The sequence below is a fragment of the Erinaceus europaeus genome, chromosome 2 (assembly GCF_950295315.1).
Source record: "Erinaceus europaeus chromosome 2, mEriEur2.1, whole genome shotgun sequence".
Classification (NCBI taxonomy): domain Eukaryota; kingdom Metazoa; phylum Chordata; class Mammalia; order Eulipotyphla; family Erinaceidae; genus Erinaceus; species Erinaceus europaeus.
In genome coordinates, this window is record NC_080163.1 from 26,727,506 (window position 1) to 26,750,550 (window position 23,045).

General features: G+C 38.1%; 1 protein-coding gene across 10 annotated transcripts in view; it reads left to right on the plus strand.

Annotated features, from left to right (window-relative positions):
* Positions 1-23,045, plus strand: part of CSNK1G3 (casein kinase 1 gamma 3) — a 113,455-nt gene that overhangs the window by 83,512 nt on the left and 6,898 nt on the right. Inside the window, exons 9-13 of one of the 10 annotated variants that reach the window (XM_060177496.1) lie at positions 1,943-2,088; positions 4,297-4,392; positions 8,251-8,346; positions 17,405-17,511; positions 18,032-18,055. In XM_060177496.1, the coding sequence (XP_060033479.1) occupies positions 1,943-2,088; positions 4,297-4,392; positions 8,251-8,346; positions 17,405-17,511; positions 18,032-18,055 (469 nt within the window). Of the gene's footprint in view, positions 1-1,939; positions 2,089-4,296; positions 4,393-8,250; positions 8,347-17,404; positions 17,512-18,031; positions 18,056-23,045 lie in introns of all 10 variants that reach the window. The other 9 variants (XM_016190189.2, XM_060177498.1, XM_060177497.1 and 6 more) reach the window with 9 other exon arrangements.

Sequence of the window (23,045 nt, forward strand, 5' to 3'; positions counted from 1 at the left end):
GAAAACAGAAATTTTACACATGAACCAATAACTGTACTTACTGTTTACTGTAAACTGTTAATCTCCAAAGAAAAATTAAAAGGTGCTTTTATGGTAGTTATCACGTGAAGGAGGTCCCCAGACATTGACTTTAATCCCGTTGGACTGAGTGTAATCCTGTTTTTGCTGTCTGTCATTAGTGATCTTGGGTCAGAAGAGCAGCTAGGCGTAGCCTACCATTTCTTACCACACAGTTTTCTGTGCCTTGATGGTAAAAAACTGTTTTTATTAACTGTTCACCATTCACATTGTTGATTTCCTTCCTTAGTGATTTAATATTGATAAGATTATAAGGTAATAGAGTTATAATTCCTTACAGTTGCCACCACTATGGTTCTGTGTCATATCCCTCCCATGGTTTTACCCCTCTGGGAGCCTGGATTACAGGGTTTATTTTTGGGGGGGGAGGCGGCAGGGTGCAGAAGGTGGGACTTCTGGCTTCTGTAATTGCTTCTCCACTGGATATTGGCATTGGCAGGTTGACCCATACCCCCAGCCTGTTCCTGTCTTTCCCTAGCAGGTAGGAGCATGTTGGTTTTTTATCACTTTTACTTCTATTCTTTCTGGAAAGTAGTTTCTTTAAAACAGTTTTGATATACGTTAAAGTTACCGTGACAAAGATTTAATTATTGCCAAATTATATCATCAGAAATTAAGAAAATTGGGGGTTGGACAGTAGGTATCACACCAGGTCAAGAGCACATAGTAATCATAAGGACCAGTGCAAAGATCCTGGTTCAAGCCCCTGGCCCCCCACCTAAAGGAAGGTTGCTTCACAAGTGGTGAAGAAGGTCTGCAGGTATCTTATCTTTCTCTCTTCCCCGCCCCCTCATCTTCTTTTCCTTTCTCAATTTCACTCTGTTCTTATCTATTGGGCAAGCGTGTGTGTTTGTGTGTATATGAAAAATGGCCTCCAGGATCAGTGGATTCATAGTGCTGGCACTGAGCCCCAGTGATAACCCTGGAGGCAAAAGAAAGAAAGAAATTAATAAAATAATTAAGCCTTGCTCCTGGGTTATGTTTCTCATGCCTGTCTTAGTTTTACTTTGCCTGGACAGTTATTTAGCCTACAAGTCCAGAGCTTTGCCACTGAGTCATATCTTTTGTTTAGAAAACTGCTCAGCGTCAAGATTAGGAATTTAAATCCTATACTGCCCAACTCGTGAATGTCACTCAAGTCAGAACACAGCCCAGTAAGCTAGTGTAGATACACTGATATAAATTAGTTCCTGTTAATGCCTTAAATAAGTGTAAGGTTCACAAGTGAGTATGCTGTTTGCAATTCAGTTATTATGTAATTGTAAATTGCTGAACCAACCTCTAATACTCAAGATTTCTGTTAAAAATAATAATGTGGGAGTCGGGCTGTAGTACAGCGGGCTAAGTGCAGGTGGCGCAAAGCACAGAGACCGGCATAAAGATCCCGGTTCGAGCCCCGGCTCCCCACCTGCAGGGGAGTCACTTCACAGGCGGTGAAGCAGGTCTGCAGGTGTCTATCTTTCTCTCTTCCTCTCAGTCTTCCCCTCCCTCTCTCCATTTCTCTCTGTCCTATCCAACAACAACAACAACAACAATAATAACTACAACAATAAAACAACAAGGGCAACAAAAGGGAATAAATAAATAAAATAAATATTAAAAAAAACAAAAAAATAATAATGTAAAATAAAATAATAGTCTTTCCTAATAAAACGAAATGTTTTTAAGTTGAACTTTTTATTTTTTTTTCATATATCCTTCCCCCTTTTTATTTCATTGTAATTAAATTCATGACCTATTAAATTGTAATAGAACTTTGTTACCTTCTCATGTTTTTGCAGTATGGCTTTGGGCATTTAAAGAACTTTATTATTGCGTACATATACAAGTATAATCAGAGTAATTTTTATTTCCTTTCTAGAAGAAATGGCAACGTATCTTCGTTATGTAAGAAGGCTAGATTTTTTTGAGAAGCCAGATTATGATTACCTAAGGAAGCTTTTTACTGATTTGTTTGATCGAAAAGGATATATGTTTGATTATGAATATGACTGGATTGGCAAACAGTTGGTGAGTGCTTTATGCTCTGTCATAAAAGATTGTGATATTTATTACCTTTTTTTCATACTACAAACCCTTCAATTGAAAAAAGTTAAAAACGTACTTTTATTATGTGTTGATTTCATTTCCTTCTTTAAAAACAAATATTTCAGTTAACAGGCTTCAGAAATTATGCTTCGAGTCTTCCAATACTCCACATTTGTGCTTTTTGCTTTTTAGATCAAAGAACTATTTTGAACTTTTCATCCTTGACTTAATGTTCCTAATTTCAGTTACACCATTCCTATTAACACAAAATGTTATTTGGTGTAATAATGATTTACTAAATAAGAGAATATCTTAATTTTATTTTATGTTTACTTTAGCTATCTTTTCAAATCATTGATAATTTTAAAATATATTTAAATATATAGTAGTTGGTTTTTTTTAATCTTGTTTGGGATAGAATGGAGCAGATTTAAATTTCTGGGAAAAGCTAAGCTTTCATAAAAATGTCTTGACTATAATTGTGTGATGGGCATTTAATCGCTCCATGAAAATGTGTTTAAAGCCTTTTTGTTTCTTAAAAAGAGAGCTAAATAACCAATCATCTATTCTCCTTGTCTTGTTACTATTGGTTTCTTTTTTGATCTAATGCCAGCAGTGAACCCAAGGACACATACATGTGGACACCCCTGAGACACCTCCAGTTTGATTCTTACTCTACATTTTATTTCAGAGAGAGGAAGAAAGAGTAGAGAAGGGGGAAAGCAAAAGCTTCACTCTGTCACCCATGGAGTTCTCCCTGGGTTACATGGTGTTCCTATGTGTGCCAGGGACCTAGCCCAGTGCCTCAGCATAATAAGGCCTATGCTCTACCACTTTTTTTTTTTGAACTAAATCTTCTGTAATTCTGACTTACTGTTAGCACATTTTTACTAAATTCTCAGATTCAACTATTTATCAACAGTTAAATTACTTAAGCATTTAATATTTTTGTAAATTCAAAGTGATAAGAAAATGCATGGTACTCATGGAAATTGTGAATACACATTTTATCAAATACTAATTTTTGAACTTTAAACAACAATACCTTCTGAGTAAAATAATGATGGTGAGCAATTTTGTTAGTTGATTAAAAAAAAAAAATCCCTCTCTTTTTTTGTCACTAGTTATTGCTGGGGCTTGGTGCCTTCATAATACCACTCTTCTCAGTGGCCCTTTTCCTCCTGTCTCCTGTTTTTTCTTTTGTGATTGAGAGTGATAGAAAGTGAGAAAGAGGGAATGAGAGGCAGAACAAAGTAGAGATGCTGTTCTGAAACTCATGAAACCCTCCCCCACCTCCTCCCAAGCCCCCCTCATTTGGGAACCAGCAGGCTGAGCCTGGGTCCTTTTGCCCTGCGCACTCTAGCAAGTTAGTTACCACTTAGCCCCTAAATTTTCTCAAAATAGTTTATTCTATTTATATAGTACCTATGGAAATGAGGGCTATAAACAAGTGCCGTTTTCTTTTTGATACACGGTTATCACCAAGACTCAGTGTTGTCTGCATGATTCATCTGCTCCCAGCAACATCTTTATTTATATGCTATTTTTAGTTTTTATTTTTTGGTCATTTTTGGGGCTTCACTACTCACTCTGTGCTGACTTTTACAGAGACAAGAGGATGAGAGAGAAAAGAAACCACAGCACTAAAGCTTCTTTGAGCTGGACTCAGACCCGAGTCATGCACGTGGCAAAGCTGGGCATCATTTGACTGATCTGTTTTGCTGGCCCTATTTATTTGTTTTCAAATTGAGGGTGAGAGACGGAGGGTCATCATAGAAGTCCACCTCTTGTGAAGCTTCCTCTGTGCAGATGTCCCCATAATGTGGCCAGAGACTTGAGGCTAGGTCTGTGTGTGGTAAAACGTATACTCTATTGCAGAAAATATCTTCTGGCCTCCACAAGCACACATTCCTTTCACTCATTTGATAAAGTAATGACAATATTAGGAAGTCTTTTATTTATATAAAATAAATGTTTGGTAAAGTATTAAAATACTTGGGAAACATACAAAACTAGTTATGCTCTGTGCTTTAACTTGTTAGCTTTGACAACATATTTTGAGAATGATACCTTTTCTTAATAGTTTGGCAACATTTTTCATTTTCGCTTTGATTCTTTTAAGTATCCAAATGATCTTAAATAAGATTTTGGAACTTGCAAATATTCATGCCAGGTGTTGTCATATTGTAGCCTACTCCAGTGGGTGCCGTTCAGCAAGATCCTGCTCTGTCATCAAATAGAGAAGCGCATCAACATAGAGATAAGATGCAGCAATCCAAAAATCAGGTTTGCTCCCTTTCAGATATGAAATGTCCTAATCTGTTTCTGTATTGATTTCTAACGATTCATAAGCTAAGTTGGTGCTTGTGTGGCAGCTGTGTGTGTAACATGTCTGAGTGTATATGTACATGTGTATGTAAATATTGAGGAACTGAAGTATATGACTTTTTTCTTCAGCAGATAAAGCATACATTTTAAGGATTGAAAATATAGGTTTCAGTAGATACACTTATTCCCTCCCTTTTATTTGCTAGGAGAGAGTTAAATTAAGAGGGAGAGGGGAGATATATAGGGAGAGAAAAGAGAGAGACACCTACAGCACTCCTTATCATGCATGAAACTGCCCTCCTGCAGATGGAAACTCAGGGCTTAAACCTGGGTCCTTGTCTTTGGTAAGGTGTGCACTCCACTGGGTGCACCACTACCTGGTCCTGATCAACCTGTTTCTGACATTCACTATTCATTCGTTTAGTCTGAACACAATTAATGAACATCTAGTAGTAAGGAACAGTATAAACTTTGAGCAGCATGTGGTATTTTCTTGGAATGAAAGTATTTGAAAACCATGTTAGGATGAGTTATTGCGGTACTTGATCTTTCTAGCTAGAGCCTGGCTTAATTCAGTAAATTATTTGCCACATCTCTTCCAGTCAAAAGCTACTCTTGTATGTGTTACAGAAATGCAAAAGTGTGGAAAACCATATGGCTTATAAAAACTACTTTGTAATGAGAAACTGAGAGCTCACTCAGTCTCTAATATCAGACTTGCCTGGATCTGACGCTGGGCAAATTGATCAATATTACATAGCCTCAATTCTTTCATCTGTAAAATAGGAATAATGCATGTTAAAGATTTCAATGAACTTCAGGTCTCATGTCTGATATGATTATTACAGTGAATTCATAAATAACTATTATAAAGCAGAATGATTTCTTGTGTATAATATGTTAGTAAAGTCCCATGGAAGATCATTGAAATATGTGGGGATTTATAAAGATTCTTTGGAGTAGGTATCTTCTGAAAATTCTTGTGAGATTCATTCTGAAGAATGAATGGAATTTTTAAAGGCAGGTATCAGAATAAGGAAATTTGGGGGCAGTAAACTCTGTATATAAAGCAGAAGTTGAAGATAGATTTGAGGAATTATAGCAGTTCATTCTGCTTGTAAATTCAAAACAAGGCATAATGGATTTATTGAGAGTAAAGAACTCATTTTTCTAATCAGTGGTTGAAAATTTTCGAGCAGTATTTTGTCTTTTCTTGTAAAAAATAAATTATTGAAGTTATCTCTATATAAGTTTTTTGTTTTGTTATTACTGTGAGTTAAACACTTCAGGATTTTTGGATATTACTCTTTTTGAGGAAAAATAGCAGCTTCTATTTTCTTTTTACTTTTATACCTTTTATCATATCAGAGTTAAAGTTAGTCAAACAAGGAAAGGACACAGCTTAGTAGAAAGTGTAACAGAACAAATGGTGCCTTTAGGGGATATTTGATAGCATTGTGCTTTTAAAATATAGCCAATTTTAAAAGATTCATTTTAGAATTTTATTTTGGAAAAAATTGGGATAATGAGTCATATAAAATTTTGCTGTTTGATAACCTGGGCACTCTGGTAGATTATTATACAGAAGAACTAATGAATCAGAAGTTGTCTGGGGGTTTCTGTTTTATTAATCAAAGTTTAACAGTTTCTCAAGTCCTTGAAAGAAAGTCAGTCATTCGTGTTCTTTGACTATTCCACTTGTGTTGTTAGGTAACATAACAGACAAAACTCTTTATTTTCCTGTTGAGTAAAATTATAATTTAAATATTTGCAAGTCTAACTTGCTGCATACTTCAGAATTGTCTTGATACCTAGGTTGTACTCTCACTGATGGCAAGAACCATATATTTTTTGTGTAGTAACATTGCACTAAATGAATGTAGGTAGCTATGGTTCCCTCTCCCACAGCCTCCACCCCCAAATATTCTGTTAGATAGTTAAAAAAAAAAAAGAACCAGAGCACTGCTCAGTTGTGGCAATTGGTAATACCAGGGATTGAACCCAGGACTTCTTGCATGCAGGTCCTATGTCTAGGCTAGTTTTTACATTGTTTGATACTTGGCAGACTGTTGTAATGAATGACAAGTTGCATATCTAGAAGAATTTCATAAATACCTGTAAGGCAGGAAGTAGTTTAAGCTGTGTAAACCAAATCTATAGTTCACAATCAGAAAAGGAAAAAAAAAAGTTGACTTATTAAATGACTGAAATACATTGCAATGTCCTTAGATAAGGAATTTGTGATTTATAGACAATGTCTGAAGTTCGGAGGATCCTGTGATTTTACAGAAACGTGTTGGGTCCTTATAAAGACTTATTTCGATGAGAGGTTGTATATAGCTTTTACTAGATTTCATAAAAAGCTCCCTAAACATCCAGCATTACCTGTTGCCTCAGTTTATTTGTCTCTTCTGTTGTCATTTTCATTCTTTCATCTTCCTTAGATTTTATTTTACCTATTTCATTTTAAATTGAGCTGTATGTAATTCCACTAAATTTTGGTTATGAATTTGGAGGATATAATGAAAAGACATTATAGAAATATGATAATTATTTTGATGACATTTCATACTAGAGTATATATAGTTTTCCATTTTTCAGTTTAATTCAGGAAGCTTAGTGCTGGGACATTGATCTGTTGCTTTTGTAGTTGAATTTATTTAGCATACCTTTCTCAAAAGGTTTGCTCTGAGTGATATGCTCAGACAACCTATACCCCATATATTGGTTGCTCCATGCCAGTGCATTCTTGACTTTTTGAAAAAGAAAGTATTGATGACTCAGAACAACTGTAGTTGGAGTGGGGAGGTACGAAGTGGTCTAGAGGGTCCCTAGACCGAGTTTGCATTCCAGTAGTTACTCATTGCTACTTCTGTGACCTTAGAAAAGGTCTCAGCAACCTTAGTATCTCAGTATCTTTGTCAGTAAAACGAGTATGATATTGCCTATCCCAAAATGGATGAAATATATAAAGCATGTAAAAACATAAAATAGAAAATTTAGTATCGGATTCCTCCCATTTCCTTTGACTACTGTTAGTTCATGTTTTCCTGACACAGAAAGAGGTTCTCCTTAAGCAACTACTCCTAGTTCCACTGGGATATTATTTTGTGGCACTGTCAGCTCATCAAGACATCTCAAAATCATCAGACTTACCAGTCTTTTTCATAAAACAGGCTCCCTTAATTTGAGCAAGGTAAAGGAATTTACACATGCAGGACTATTACTTTAGAAGAATTGTTTTGTCATATCCTTATAATATTTTATGTAGACTTACTATATTTCAAAGCTCTCATATTATCTTCACAGGCAGACTAAGCAAAACTGAGACAGCTTGCTAGGACTCCGAATACAATGACTCAAGGACTATTTAAAAAACAAAATCTTACTTAAAATAGTTTCTTATTAGGGAAACCAGTGGAGAACTCTCCTATAAGAAAATGTAGTGGATGGCTTTAAATATATATATATACACTTATGACCTATTTGGAGTGCTTTCTTGAGCATACCATGCTTATCTAGTTTTTTTTTTTTTAAGTGACATTAATACAGTTAGATGTTGAGTATTACTAAAGTCTCATTACTTTAAGAATTCTCTGGTTCTATCTTGTTTGATCACTACATAATTGTAGTAATTTAACTTAAAAATCTCTCTACATTCAGTGTGCAAATCTAACGGCATCTGTGATTCCGAATAGTAAAGGGCACTTAAAATTTCCTCTTATACATTTGTCTTTCTATATTATGAGGATGAGCTGTTTAACATATTGGGTTTTTTTTCTTCCACGCATGCCACATGCATTAAATAAATGGCAGTCGGCAGACCACAGGGCAGCTTGGGACTCCCAGCAGGCAAATCCCCACCATTTGAGAGCTCACCTTGCAGCAGACAGACATGGTGGCTCGGTACAGGTATTTTCTGATTTTTGCATGAGTGGTTATTTCCCAGATTTATACAACTAACACTTTTTTTTGGAACTCATGGCATGATTCATATCCTAATGAAAACCGTGTTGGCTGAATTCTTTATAATTCTATTTCTTTTTCTTTGTATTTAACCAAAAAGCAAAATTAACATGGTCTAGAAAGACCAACAGGGTTACTTAAGATTTTGCCTTTGTTCATTTTCTCCAGTCTATGCAACAGTGGTTAAGTTATAAAACAGGTTAGAAAACCAACTGCATTCTGTTAAGTACGTGTTCAACTTTTCTAATAGCAAGACATTTTTTTTTAAATACTATCAGTAGCTGGACATTTTTATACTTTTTTCCCATTCATTGATATTTGTCTCTGTTGGTCTTTAGTCAATTAAGTACTTAACTTTTTCATCCTAGTATCTTTAATATACTTTCTGATTAGTTGGCCCAACAATGTGATTCTAGTTTTTGCAATGGTATGTGTGTCCTCCCTCTCTCTCTCTCTCCCCCCTCCCTCCCTCCCTCCCTCTCTCTCTCTCTCCTCTTGTCTCCCTCTCTCTCGTGCTTATAGAGGACATTGGATGTAGACTGTAATTTTCATCTTTACTAGTTGTTAATTGATGAATCAAGCAATAAACTGTTTAAGCTTCTTCTTGAGGATTATAAATTCAATACCTTTGCATTAAAAAGTGTGGAAAATGCCATCCAGAGAGATGTCATATCTAAAATGCTATTGGGAAGAAAAGTTATCTCTGCTGCTACTAGCGTGTAGAACTCCTGAAATCCAGAAATTTACTTTTTCTTTTCCTTTATTTACCATAAAATAGTAAGTATTCTTTTCACGACTGAATGCATTTTCTACCCCCCTGTGAGCTTGCAGTTAGATTTTTCTTCATTTCCTGTGATCAAGTCCACACTTCACCTTCAGTGAAGTAGACAGTAATTGTAAAGAAAAAGTATTTTTAATATTTCCCTTTTCTGGATATTTATAAAATTTTAGTATAATACTTACTTTCCTTGTGCTCCTTGGTGGATATATATACTTAGAGCTATTATATGCTGCCTTCTTTTGTTCCTCAGTTTTAATCTTTTATCTGTAGAATAAGGCAAGATCACTAAAGCACTTACTTCTTCTTTTTTTTTTTTCCCCCTCCAGGGTTATTGCTGGGCTCGGTGCCTGCACCATGAATCCACCGCTCCTGGAGGCCATTTTCCCCCCTTTTTGTTGCCCTAGTTGTTGCAGCCTCGGTGCGGTTATTATTGCCATTGTTGACGTTGCTTTGTTGTTGGATAGGACAGAGAGAAATGGAAAGAGGAGGGGAAGACAGAGAGAGAGGGGGAGAGAAAGATAGACACCTGCAGACCTGCTTCACTGCCCGTGAAGCGACTCCCCTGCAGGTGGGGAGCTGGGGGCTCGAACCAGGATCCTTACGGCCGGTCCCTGCGCTTTGCGCCACGTGTGCTTAACCCACTGCGCCACCGCCCGACCCCCTGCACTTACTTCTTTTAAGATGTCACTTTTACCTTTCACCCCCCCCAAAAAAAAAAACATATTCCACATCAGCAACTTTATAGTTTATGGAACTTTCAGTAATATCTAACAGAAACATTGGATTATTTCTGTAAAAAAAATCTAGAGTAAGAGTAAGGGACTTAGAGGGAAGGGTGCTTGACTCCTAAAAAAGAATGTCTGACGCTCATTCTACTATTGGAAATGTTACCAGAAAAATTAGTTTTTATAACTGATTGGTCTGTGTCTCTCTCTCTCTCTCTCTCTCCCCCTCTCTCCCTCTCTCCCTCCCTCCCTCTCTCCTTCTTTCCCTCTCTCCCTCTCTCCCTCCCTCCAGGGTTATTGATGGGGCTCGGTACCTGCACTATGAATCCTCTGCTCCTGAAGGCTGTATTTTCCCCCTTTGTTGCCCTTGTTTATCATCTTTGTATTTATTATTGTTGTTGTTGTTGCTGCTGTCTTGTTGTTGGATAGGACATAGAGAAATCGAGGAGGGGAGATAGAGGGGAAGAGAAAGACAGACACCTGCAGACCTGCTTCACCACCTGTGAATTGACCTCCCAGTAGGTGGGGAGCTGGGGGCTCGAACCGGGATCCCTGAGCTGGTCCTTGTGCTTTGCGCCATGTGCGCTTAACCCACTGCGCTACCACCAATCCCCCACCTTTTTTCCCTCCCCCTAATGATATCTCTGTTTGAAAGTATCTTGCACCTTTCTCAAGGAAACGTGCAACAACGAAAACACTGTTAGGATGCTTTCCAGGGCCTTTGTTTCATTACCACAACTGTATTTTCTTTTCTCTCTTTAAAATTTTTTATTAGAGATTTAATATTGATTTACAGAATTATAAACTAAGTGGGGTGTAATTCCATGCCTTTCTCACCAGAGTTCTGGGTTCCCCCCCACACACACACACTAAAAACGGGATTGGAGCTATTATTTCTATAACTATCTATCTATATTTATATATATATTTGCCCAGTTTTCCCCCCTGTGGTCCCATGTTCTGTTCCTTTCTAAGTCATACCTACTACTTCTGCGTGTCCTTTCTTTTTCTGCCCCCTCTTCTCTGTCAGGGTCCTGATGGAATTGAAGTTCAGAACCCCCTTGTTATCTTTCTCTGACTTTTGCCCCTCTTGGAGTATGGATCAACAAATGCATTTTCTTAACTTGCTGTGATGTTTCCAAAGGTGGCTCTTGGGATTTCTGTGCACTGTTAAAGGGTGAATGCTGCATTTGTTCAGCAGCTCATTTCTCCAGTTCTTCAAATTCTGTTTTTTTCACGTTTTTGCTCATTTGTTATCATCTCTTTAAGACTACTGTCTTAAGTCCTGTGCTCTACCCACTGAGCCACCTCCATTGTTGCTAAGCTGTTTTGAAAGAACAGAGATTTGCCTATTCCCATAGAGTTGTCCCGTCCCCCCGTCCCCCAGGGTTATTGCTGGGGCTCGGTGCCTGCACTATGAATCCTTGGCTCCTGGCGGCCATCTCATTGTTGCTGTAGCGTTGTTGCTGTAGCTGTTTTTGTTGAGTAAGACAGAAATTGAGAGAGTGGGAGAGAAAGATAAAGACAGCTGGAGACCTGCTTCACTGCTTGTGAAACAAGCCCCCCCCCCCCCACCCGGGTAGGGGGCTAGGGGCTCAAACTGGAATCCTTGTGCAGGTCTCTACTCTTCATGCTGTGTGAACTTAACCTGGTATGCCACTGCCCAGCGACCTCCCATGGAGCTTTTAGTCAATGGGGAGTGTATGCAGGGAATATAACTAGAGAAACTGCAGGGTGCTAAGGAATATATAGGAGATATGTCTAATCTCAATATAGTGTTATTTCCTGAAAAAAGTGCAACCTATTAAATTTGAAAATAACTACTGTATTTTCAAAAGTTTAGATTTTCATTATGAAAAATCACTAAGTTTATGGTTGAAGAAGGTTAGAGATTGAGAGGAATAGAAAACGTTAAACGTTTGTAAGGTTGTGGAGGAGAGAGAGACATAGAACTAATATGATTCACTTCTTGTGTTGAGACATAAGACTGAGAGGTGGTAGGAGGCCAGTCATGAAAGGCCTAACAGGTTTGGTTATTACATTTGGACTTTATTCTGAGGCCATTGGGCAGAGAAAGTTAGATAGAGAACTAAAGAGATTTGTGTTTTCTAAAGATCACTTTTGCTGGACATTAGATTGAAGAGAGAAAGTCTTAACCAGGGATACAGCTAGCTAGTCAGTATCTGAAGAAATGTGTCAGGGTGGTGGAGATAAGAAATGAAAGAACTTGTAAGATAATAGGTACAATTGAGTTGGATATGATGACTGAGGGGGATGAGGAGAGGGTTTTTCCTGGCAACTCCAAAGTTAGGTTTCAAAATGACACCGCCTGACAGCAGGTAGTGCAGATGTCTAATCCCACTATACCCGTGCCTTTCACTGTAGTGCAGCTCCACTGTTCACTGCAAACTCAGGTCCTACAGCTGAGAGGTTACTGAAAACAGAGGGACGAAGACAAAGTTATTAAGGGCACCACTGCAAAACTGTTTTCCCGGGTATGGTGTAACTCCTGGTTGTTTTGCAGTCCCTGTGTAGCATTTGGTTTGTGTTCCATAATACCTGGGGTTGGGGTAGAGATGGAGGAAGGGAATGGAAAGGAAGGCCAGAATCACAATGATGAAGACAATTGCAAAGCCAGGGGGCCGGGCAGTAGAGCAGCGGGTTAAGTGTACATGGTGCAAAGCGCAAAGACCAGCTTAAGGATCCCGGTTCAAACCCCCGGCTCCCCACATGCAGGGGGGTCACTTCATGAGTGGTGAAGCAGGCCTGCAGGTGTCTTATCTCCCCCCCCCCCGTCTTCCCTGCCTCTCTCTGTTTCTCTCTGTCCTATCTAACAACAGCAATAGTAATAATGACAACAAGCATAACAAAAATGGGGAAAAAATGGCATCCAGGAGCATTGGATTCGCGGCGCAGGCACCAAGCCCCAGCGATAACTCCGGAGGCAAAAAAAAAAGACTATTGCAAAACCAGGAACTACTGTTGATAAAGATGAACAAGTAACATTAAACGAGTGTGGTCAGTATAGGTGATGCTAATAAAAAGAATGAAGCTGGTGTGTTTTAAAGTGGTAAGAAAATCGAAGTTAGAGAAAGTTGAGGACTGATGCCATAATGTAGTCAGCACTCCAGTGAAAACTGGCTTCTCTGAAACATTTCAAATAATCAGTTTTAATCTTTTCTGTAGACCTTTAAAAAGACAAAGGGACTTTCAAAGGGAAAAGTTGAGTTGACTTCAGTGTCTTTCTGTTTGAAGTTTTCTGGGATATTGAAATCTGCAAGAAAAAGACTACTTCATTCATTTACTTTATTACTATTATTTTTGAAAACTGTCACTACAGTTATTACAGCGGCTTGGCACAAAGGTGAATGATATATCCACTGCTCCCTCCAGCCTTTATTTATTTATTTATTTTTGTTTGATTATTTTTATCTATTAATATGTCACAGAAAAAGGGAAGGGGTATAAAGTGTGGGAAAGACATACAACAAGACACTTGTAGCACTGCCTCACCACTCATGAAGCTTCCTACTGTAGATAGGGGACTCGGGGCTTGAACCTGGGTCCCTGTGCATGGTACTATGTATATGCTCAGCCAGGTGTGCCACCACCAGTCTCTGAATTTTTAAATATTCTGCAGTGATTTTGGTTTCCAAGGATACAGTGAAATTACTTATGATAGTGTATTTTTCTTGTTTCTTTGTACAATACCTTTGCAAAGAGGCTACTGTTTTTCTTAAGTGAAAACCATTTCAGTGCTGTGGTGAACTTTCAAGTCACTTGTGCTAATAAGTAAGCCAGATTTACATAAGAAATGCTATTACATTGATTCTATTCTGATCCTGGGATATTGGCCTTAATTCAGAATTGTTAGAGAACCTGGAATGCCCAGGAAAAATACACAAATGGAACATTCTCTACCGTTGTTGATCCAAGTTGAGGGCAAGGTCCTATGGGGCCCCACAAAGGGGTCTGTTACGTTGTTACTGATAGATGACCGGTAACAATGGAGAGAGGGATTTATTCGAGGTCTAGGCCCATCATGTGTGTTTGGGAATCTTAGGACTCCCCGAATAGGGCCCCAGTTGATGGGGTGGCCTGATAGTGATTAAAGAGTCATCATTAAAGTATGCCAGTCTCTTGCCCTTATTCAGCTTTTGCAGTCCTTTCTTTGATAAGTTTAGCTTTGGAATGAGTGAGGGAGTGTAGTAGGAAGTAGTTGAGGGAGGGTATCTAAGTCTAAGTAGACACTGTTTATTTCATTATGAACTTTATACTGACTCACTGCAGACTATTGTGTACTTTTGCTTTCAGGTATATATTTTGCCCTAATTTATGGATACGGAGTTATGGTGGTAGGAATTGTGTGGAGTTGTATCCCTCCTACCCTATGATTCTGTCAGTGTTTCCTTTTTATAAATAAAATAAAATACTAGATAAATAAATAATCTTCTTGAATGTAAAAAAAAGAAAACACAAATGAAGATGCTATTTCCTTCTGATTTGTTTCAAAGCAGCTAGGTTGAATGGAATTTGAAGTATTTCACTAAAATAAACTTTATTACAGTGTGGACCAGTATGAATGTAAATACATTATCTTTAAAATACATGTATACAGTTTCCTTTTTAAGTGGATTTTTATGAGTGATTTATTTAATAGTGATTTGCAAGATTATATGATACTAGGGGTTTAATTCCATACCACTCCCACCACCAAAGTCATATCTATAGTTTCTGTTGGTAGAAATTTAATATTATCTATAGAGTTTTAAATTTGCAATAATGTTGCTTAAAATAGGGAATGGCCTATTAAAGGAATTATCTGTAGTTCAAGGTGGAATTCCTCCAAGTATTTAGGGCTACTGAACAAAAAGGAGGGAAAGAAACTTGTTGAATAATCCCTTCCCTCCCCTCCCTTCCCCTCCCCTCCCCTCCCCTCCCCTCCCCTTCCCTTCCCTCCTCTCCCCCACCTCTCCCCTCCCCTCATTGTTAGTGATTTATAATGATTGACAAGATTATGGGGTAAGAAGGGCACAATTCCACACAGTTCCCACCACCAGAGTACCTCATCCCCTCACCTCCTTTAGTAGCTTCCCTATTTCTCCATCTGGGATTATGGACCAAAGATCTTGATGGGGTGCAGCAGGTGGTAGGTCTGGCTTCTGTAATTGCTTCTCTTGCTGGGTGTGGGTGTTGATGGGTCAATCCATACCCCTAGCCTATCAGATCTTCACCTATTCATGTGCCAGTCAACTGTGCTGTAAATCATTTCCTCAATAGAATGTTTTTAAAAGGGTGAGTGGGAGGGAAAGTCTGCTTAGATCCACAAGTACAGGGATGCTTGTCTGTTTCATTTATTGTAGTTCAAGCTCTTAGGAAAATGCCTGGCAATCAGTGCCTCTTAGTAACAACTTTTGAATTAGCTGAGTTTTAAAAATATGCTACACTATAAATAGTACTTTGTTGTTATTGTTGCTGCTGCTGCTGTCATTACCAGGGCTTCACTGTTCTGGACTGACTCGTTAAGATAGTAAGGGACTGGGGTGGAGTGGGGGCGAAGCACAGCACAAAAGCTTTTCCCAGTGCTATGTGCTTCTAGGTTAGTTATCTTGCTGGCCCTATAAGTGGAACTCTTGAACCCAGTCGTCGCTTTGGTGTTCAGGCCTTTAGCATGCTAACCTATTTATTTATTTACTTATTTATTTAATAATACAACAGGGAGGGGAAGGATCAAACACTACTGTAAGATTTTGACCTGGTGGTCTAGGTAGATAGCTGGAAATGATGAATAGAAACCAGAGCCATAGAAAGTTGTAGTCACACAGCTGGTTAAGTAGGGGGGCTGTGAGCTAGGGGAATTGAACCTAGCCTCTGTGTACTTACCACTTGGTGCCAAGTGTTACAGACATACATGCACAGAAAGATGAGGACTAAGCAAAGACCACTGAATGTATTTTCTGGGAATTATTGGTAATATTCAAGAGAACCGTTTGTAGAGTTCTGATGTAGCAGCAGTGTATATTGCAAGGGCTTGCATAGGGAACACACAGAGATTTGATGAAAACAAATGGTCTGCTTATGTAATGATTCTTCCATAAGGACCTGGAAGGGCTGGCCTGAGTTTGTAGGTTTGTAACCATGTGAAGACTTGGGGAACACATGGGGTGGCGGGAGAGTGGTATTTATGGAGAAAGTATGGAAGCTCCATACCACACCCCAAATTTGTGCCTTTTCCATCTGCCTGTTTCCTGAGTTTATACCTTTTCTGATAAACTAGCCATCTAGAGAGAAAATCAGTAAGTTAAGACAAGTGTTATAAAGCAGTTTCGGAGGAAGGAAGAAATAGAATGCTTGGTAGGAATAAGAGAACTTGGGAGTGTAGTTTTTGATGTTCTTTTTATCTCATTTTAGGAGTTCATTCGTTCATTTCAACAAATATTTGTTGAGTGTCTATTCCACATGGTGGGGAGATAGCACAGGGAACACAAGGTTCTTGCTCTCATGGAGCTCCATTTTGACTTAGGTGGATGGGTGTCAAGAATCAGGAAACATTAGCAGAGATAAATACTAACTTTTGAGTTAGAATAGAGTATAACATGACAATATCTCTGTATGTGAGTTTCAGTTTGTGTGATGGAAATGGCCAGTTTTAGAGACATCTGAAAGGTAAGAAGACAGCCAGTATGTAGGAGCAGAAACCAGCCTGTGACAACAGACATTGTTAAAATCTTGTGGTGGGAATAATCTGACCTTCTGGATGGAGGCTAGTGAGCAAAAAAGGAAAGAGGTGTGAGATTAAGAGGTAGGTAGGATTCAGATTTTGTGAGGCCTTGTGTACTGGGCAAATAGTATGGCCCTTTATTCTGAGTGAAGCAGCATGTTTATGCTTAAGAAATAGCTTACGCCGGGGACCATTTACATCTTATAAGGGAGAAAAACACCCGGCAGTTGTGTAGAGCATGCATTAGTGGAAGTGGTTGAGTTAAAGAAAACAAATGACTAGTTAATTTCTTTTGCTCGTATTCACAGACGGGATAATTATGGCTTAGAGTTCTAGCAGTAGAGGATGTAGGGCGAACTGATTAATTTGGGATGTGCTTTGAAGGTGGTTTTAAAACACCTTTTGATGGATTTCATTGTTTTAAGTCGACAGGAAGAATGCCTCCTGTATTTTAGGCTTGAATAAATGGGTAAGTTAGTGGACAGTTTAAGAGGGAAATGTGATTTTAATTACTGGTGAACCTGAAAGATCCATGGGGAGGTTCAATATTGACATTTGCAAGGGAAGTATTCATGATTTAACAAGATACAAAACCTTATATTGGATGACCTTGATCTTTAAGAAACGTCTAGACCCGTTACCATGTTCAGTTATGAGCAGTGGCGTACTAATTATTTTGTGTTCTCCACATTAACATTTTAACTTTAATATGTCAACATTGATTTTCTTTTATCACTGTGCAGCTAATTACTTTTTGTATATGTAATGTTTTGACAGGTTGTAAGTTCTACAAATGGAGAGTTAAACACAGATGACCCTACCGCAGGACGTTCAAATGCCCCCATCACAGCCCCTACAGAAGTAGAAGTGATGGATGAAACCAAGTATGTATTAGTTTATTTTAAGGAAACTTAAATTCTTAAACTGTGCATGTTTGAGATTTTTAATCATATATAATCATTTATAACAAGAAATTTAGGAATCTTTTCAAGAAATAGGCGTATGCCTAATGAATTGTATGCTTATTTTAATCACAAAGTTTAAAATAATGCTATTCCAGTAAACATATTAATAATGCAGAAAGTTATTTAAGAAATATGTTCAAATTCTTTAAATGTAACATAATTTTTAGGCTTCTATTTTTGGGAGTGATGATGGTACAGGTTATTACTACTATATCATAAATGATTCCCCCCCACACACAAGGCATAGAAATAAATTTTTATAGTATGTTGCATGCATTAATATTTTTAAAATTAGTATTTTATGAATGTAAAGTACAGTAATGCTGCTTGCATGAAAAACATTGTGATAATTTCAATGTGGGCTGTTTCTGATGATGTATCTTTCTTTCTCTCTTCCTTTTCCTTTTTTTTTTTTTCCCCCGTGTGTATGTGTATTTAGCTGCCAGAAAGTATTGAACATGTGGTGAGTTTTCAAGTGTAGGCAGGCAGAAATAGCTCCATTGACTATCATTTCAAAGATTTAGCTCAATTATTTGATATATATTTTTAAAAAACCTAACTTTTCAATATAAAAATTATAATTGGTAAAAGTTGTTCAAAAATATTTCCTATCATTTGTATTAGCTCTGAAAAACAGTAACTACTTAAGGAGCTCTTTTGCCTGCTGCAACTTTTTTGCTTAAGTGACAGACTTTGGGGCACTTTAATTGAGATGAGACACCAGCCCTGCTTTTGCTTGTGCATTTGTTTTGTAACAGAGGCTTAATTTGCTATTTGAATTAGAAAGACTAGTATGTTCATTAACTACTCTCCTTCTCCTCTTTGAATTGCTTAATTTGCATAACAGACCCTACCTGTACTCTTACCATATTGCTAAAAGAATATTTCACTTACTGTATTGTCATTAAATACACATGATACACACTGATAAGTTTCCTGATAATCTGTAATGAGAGAGTGGCACTAACCTCTCCTCCCCATCTAAGTAGTTCCAGCTATTTGAAGGTATTATGAAAAATAACATTTCTATTGAGTTGTCAGAAAAGCCATGGCATATTTTTCTCTGCTTCTTTATGCAAAAATACATGACTTTTACAACATCCCAGTATTGAGTAGACATAATACTGGATTTAAACGAGATTTTCAAACATTTGCCTTTAGTTGAAATGTCGTATGTAAAATGCTTCTCAGTCTCTGAATACATTCTGAGTCAGATGTAGAGTGAACACAGTTACTTAGATTCATAAATTTTCATTCATTTTCCTCACGTTTCAAAGGCATCTTACATAAATTGTATAAATACTACTTTTTAGTTAACTGCAAGGTGAGAAAACTTGTATGACGATTTCTTCTTAGTGAGCAAGACCTGTATTGTTAATGAATTTTGACTAAGGAACTTACTGACAGTGTGACTTAGTTTAGTGGATTTTGGTAATTATCTACCTTCTTATGCATCTCACGCCCAAAATAAAGATTTAATTTATGTGGGTTTTAGGTGCAACCCTAATTCCTGTTACAGAAGTAAGAAAGCAGTGTGACACAGAATGCACATGTCCTTTGCAGTGGAAAATACTGTGGACTCCTACTTGAGCCACTTCTTATCTTCTTCAAGCTTGTTTATTTTTCTGTAAAATGAGACTAGTAATAACTTCCCTCATGGGTTATTGAGAAAATCAAATGTGATATGATAAAAGCACTGGCACTTTGACGGGTGACAAGTACTCGGTAGCGATTACTCTTTTTTCTACTTCCGGCTCCCTTTGACTTTTGTCATCTGTTCTTTCCAGGCATGCGCTCTTTCCATCGGTACCCTCTATTTTTACTTCCATCCCCAAACCAAACTTAAGTGTTCAAGGTCCCTGCTGTGCTAGAGACCACCTTTTAACTTTTTTTTTTTTCTTCATAGAGCAATTACCCTGCGTGGATCTCAGCACTCTTTGATAGTGTTCTTGCCCTCTGGTAGATCACAGAGCAGCACAGCAGCAGTAGAGACTGCACATGTATCAGGATATGACCAACACTATGAAAACAGTTTCAAAGACCTGCTAGGACTTGTAAAGAAAAGAAGGGTTCTCACCGACTAGATGATTAGAGGATGCCCCACCGAGGCAGCTTTGAAGAATGGTATAGTTGAGAGGAGTGTGTATGTTTATGGCTTTGGGTTTCTAGCCTGTAGGCGTTGGAAGGTGAGACATAAGGAAGTGAAGGGAAGCCTGTTTTTTGAAGCATCAAGACCAGACGCCTGATCTCTTCCTGTCTTTTAGGATCTGGTCTCTGCCTGTCCTTCCTAACCTCATTTTCCTTCCTGAATCCTGTATTCCTTTTTTTTTTTAAATTTATTTATTTATTCCCTTTTGTTGCCCTTGTTGTTTTATTGTTGTAGTTATTGTTGTTGATGTCATCGTTGTTGAATAGGACAGAGAGAAACAGGGTGGGGGGGGAGACAGAGAGGGCAAGAGAAAGATAGACACCTGCAGACCTGCTTCACTGCCTGTGAAGCGACTCCCCTGCAGGTGGGGAGCTCAAACCGGGATCCTTATGCCGGTCCTTGGCGCTTTACTCCACGTGTGCTTAACTCTCTGTGCTACCGCCTAACTCCCTGAATCCTGTAGTCCATTCACTTCATAACTCTCTCTCTCTTTAATATTTATTATCTTTATTTATTTATTGGATAGACAGAAATTGAGAGGGAAGGGAGGGGTAGAGAGGGTGAGAGACAGAGAGACACCTACAGCACTGCTTCACCACTTGGGAAGTTGGTCCCTGCACATGGGGACCAGGTGCTCGAACCTGGCTCCTTGTGCACTGTAACGTGTGCTCAACCGGGTGTGCCACCACCCGGCCCCATAACTCTCTCAAGTCTGACTTTCTGAATATATTTTACTTTGTAAATTTTCCTGAAAGTAAGGTGTTTTAAAGTCTTCAGAACACCAGTGCCTAAAGTAGTATGCCTCCATAAATTAGTACTGAATGGTGAGGTACAGACATGTGAGGAACACCATGAAAATAAGAAATTGAAAACATGTAGCACATAAGGCACATGCTGTATGATTCCATTATATGAGACGTCTCGAGTAAGCAATACACAGAGACTGGAAGCAGACTAGGGACTGTCTAGGGCAGGAAAGAGGAGTGTAGGAGTCGGCTGTGTGGGTTCCTAATGGAGGAATGGAGATGACTTGAAGTTAAGAGAGTGGTTATGGATGAAAAGCTGTTTAAAGATATTAAAATCAAGGACGTTGTATTTTTTAAGAAGGGAGTGCTTATAATACATGAGTTACATCTTAATAAAGAAAGTACTATTAAGAAAAAAAAGGGCTATTGATTTCAGTAGAGTTGGGATACAGAAATTCTCAGAACATCCTCTTGAAATCTATCAGGCTTTTTGATTTTTTTTTCCTTCCCTTTAGTATTTATTCTGACATTTCTACAAGTTTATCCTTCATATCATGTTTGTGGCTAAGACATATGAGCATGATTTCTTGTTTTAAATCGGATCACATATTGTACTTCTACCATTTTATAGGTAGCTTGTGTTCACTTTTAGGGTTTTTTTTTTTCCTTTTCCACTTTTCTCTTCTTACCTCTGATTGACAGAGATGCTTTTCTCCTCCTCTCATTGTATTTGACAATAGACATTTTAGAGTCAAGTTTCCTGAAATAGTAATTTAGTTGGGTAAACATGTTATGTCTTTCAGATGGAAGTTACTCTGGTCCTCAAGTATAAAGTGACTCCTTTACTAGTCATGAGAGTTTGCCTTTCGTTTCCTATAGTGGGGAATTGGTGTTTTTGTTTGTTTGTTTGTTTTTGTTTTTTCCCCATCAAGAAAGGTGGTAATTATATCACCCTCATCATTCCTTTTAGACTTTTTGGATAACAAGGTTTTCATTAGTTTGGTTACTGGATTTTTAAGAGTATGAAATTTCTTTCTCCTACTTTTATGTGAGTATACGTGTATAGCTTGGTCTACACATGTGTGGTGCGATTTCTCTGTTCATGGACCACTTATGTATATGTGTGTGTACACACACACACACACACACACACACACACACACACACACACACACACACACGGGGGAGGGGGGCTTTACCTCAGCTGTAGCATCTGAGCTTACTTTAGGGTGATGGCACTGTTGTGAATTCAGGGCTCAAATCTGAGTCACAAACATAGAAGGACTGGAATAAGGATCCCAGTTTGAGCCCCCGGCTCCCCACCTACAGGGGCTTCACTTCACAGGCGGTGAAGTAGGTCTGCAGGTGTCTGTCTTTCTCTCCCCTCTGTCTTCCCCTCCTCTCTTTCTCTCTGTCCTATCCAACGATGATAACATCAATAACAACAACAATAAAAAACAAAGGCAACAAAAGGGAAAATAAATAAATATAACAAAAAAATTTAAAAAAAAATAGACACTTGCCTTATCTGGTGAGTCATCTCTTCAGAGCTCTCTGTCTCTCTCTATCTCTCCCCCATCCTTTCTTTGTTTCCTTTTTCCCTTTCCAGTATTTACTAAGCAGTTATTGTTTGATATAAAAAGTATAATGATAGATCCTTATATTTCTGTTGGAGAAGATAATACACTAGTGACTTTTGTACAGTGGTTCTCAACCTTGCCTTCACATCAGATTACCTGGGAAGTTTTGAAAATATACCCACACTTCCAGAGTTTCTGATTTAATAAACAGAACCAAAGAATAGGATTAGAGCCAATGAGAACAGAGGGACCCTAAGGTGGAAAGAAGCTATAGGACATCTATTTTAGGTATGTTCCTAGGAGCCTGGACTTCAGTCTTTGCTTGAGTTTAATAACTAATGTGAAAGTAAAATAGAATTATTATTGGAATGGATGGTGTCAGAGTAGAGAATGGAACTGGGTTATGGCTGATAGTAGTTCCCAAATTTGAGAAAAATATATAAATACAATTAGCTGCTTATCACATCGTCCTGACCTGGGACCCATGTATTTTCATATTTATTAGCAGCCGCCTTTGTAACCTCTGGGTCTCTTGTCAGTCTGAGCTCACAGTGGTTCCTCTCTTTCTCTGACAGAAAAGTGTAGTCCAGGATTATTAAAATTGTGCATGTGTGAGGCCCCTGCTCTGGGAAAATTATAACTATGAAAGAGTCAAGGGAAAGAAAAAGCATTTATGAGAATAGGATTTAAGTGTTTGGTAATAGTAACCAGTTTCTCCAAGGTGGTTAGTTGTGTGTAGTCTAGATTGGAAGAGAACCCAAATGAGTTCTGGGCTAAGGGCTCAGTTATTAAAAAAAAAAAAAAAAAAAAAAAAAAAAACAGTTGCTGAGCATCAGGGAGAAAAGATAAAATTTGAAAAATTGAAAGGGCTGGATGAATTTCCAAGACCACCGGATCATTGAATTTATTGATTAAAAGTAACTTGCTCACACATTATCTTTGAAAACTTAAGCATGTGCTAATAATAATAATGCCCTG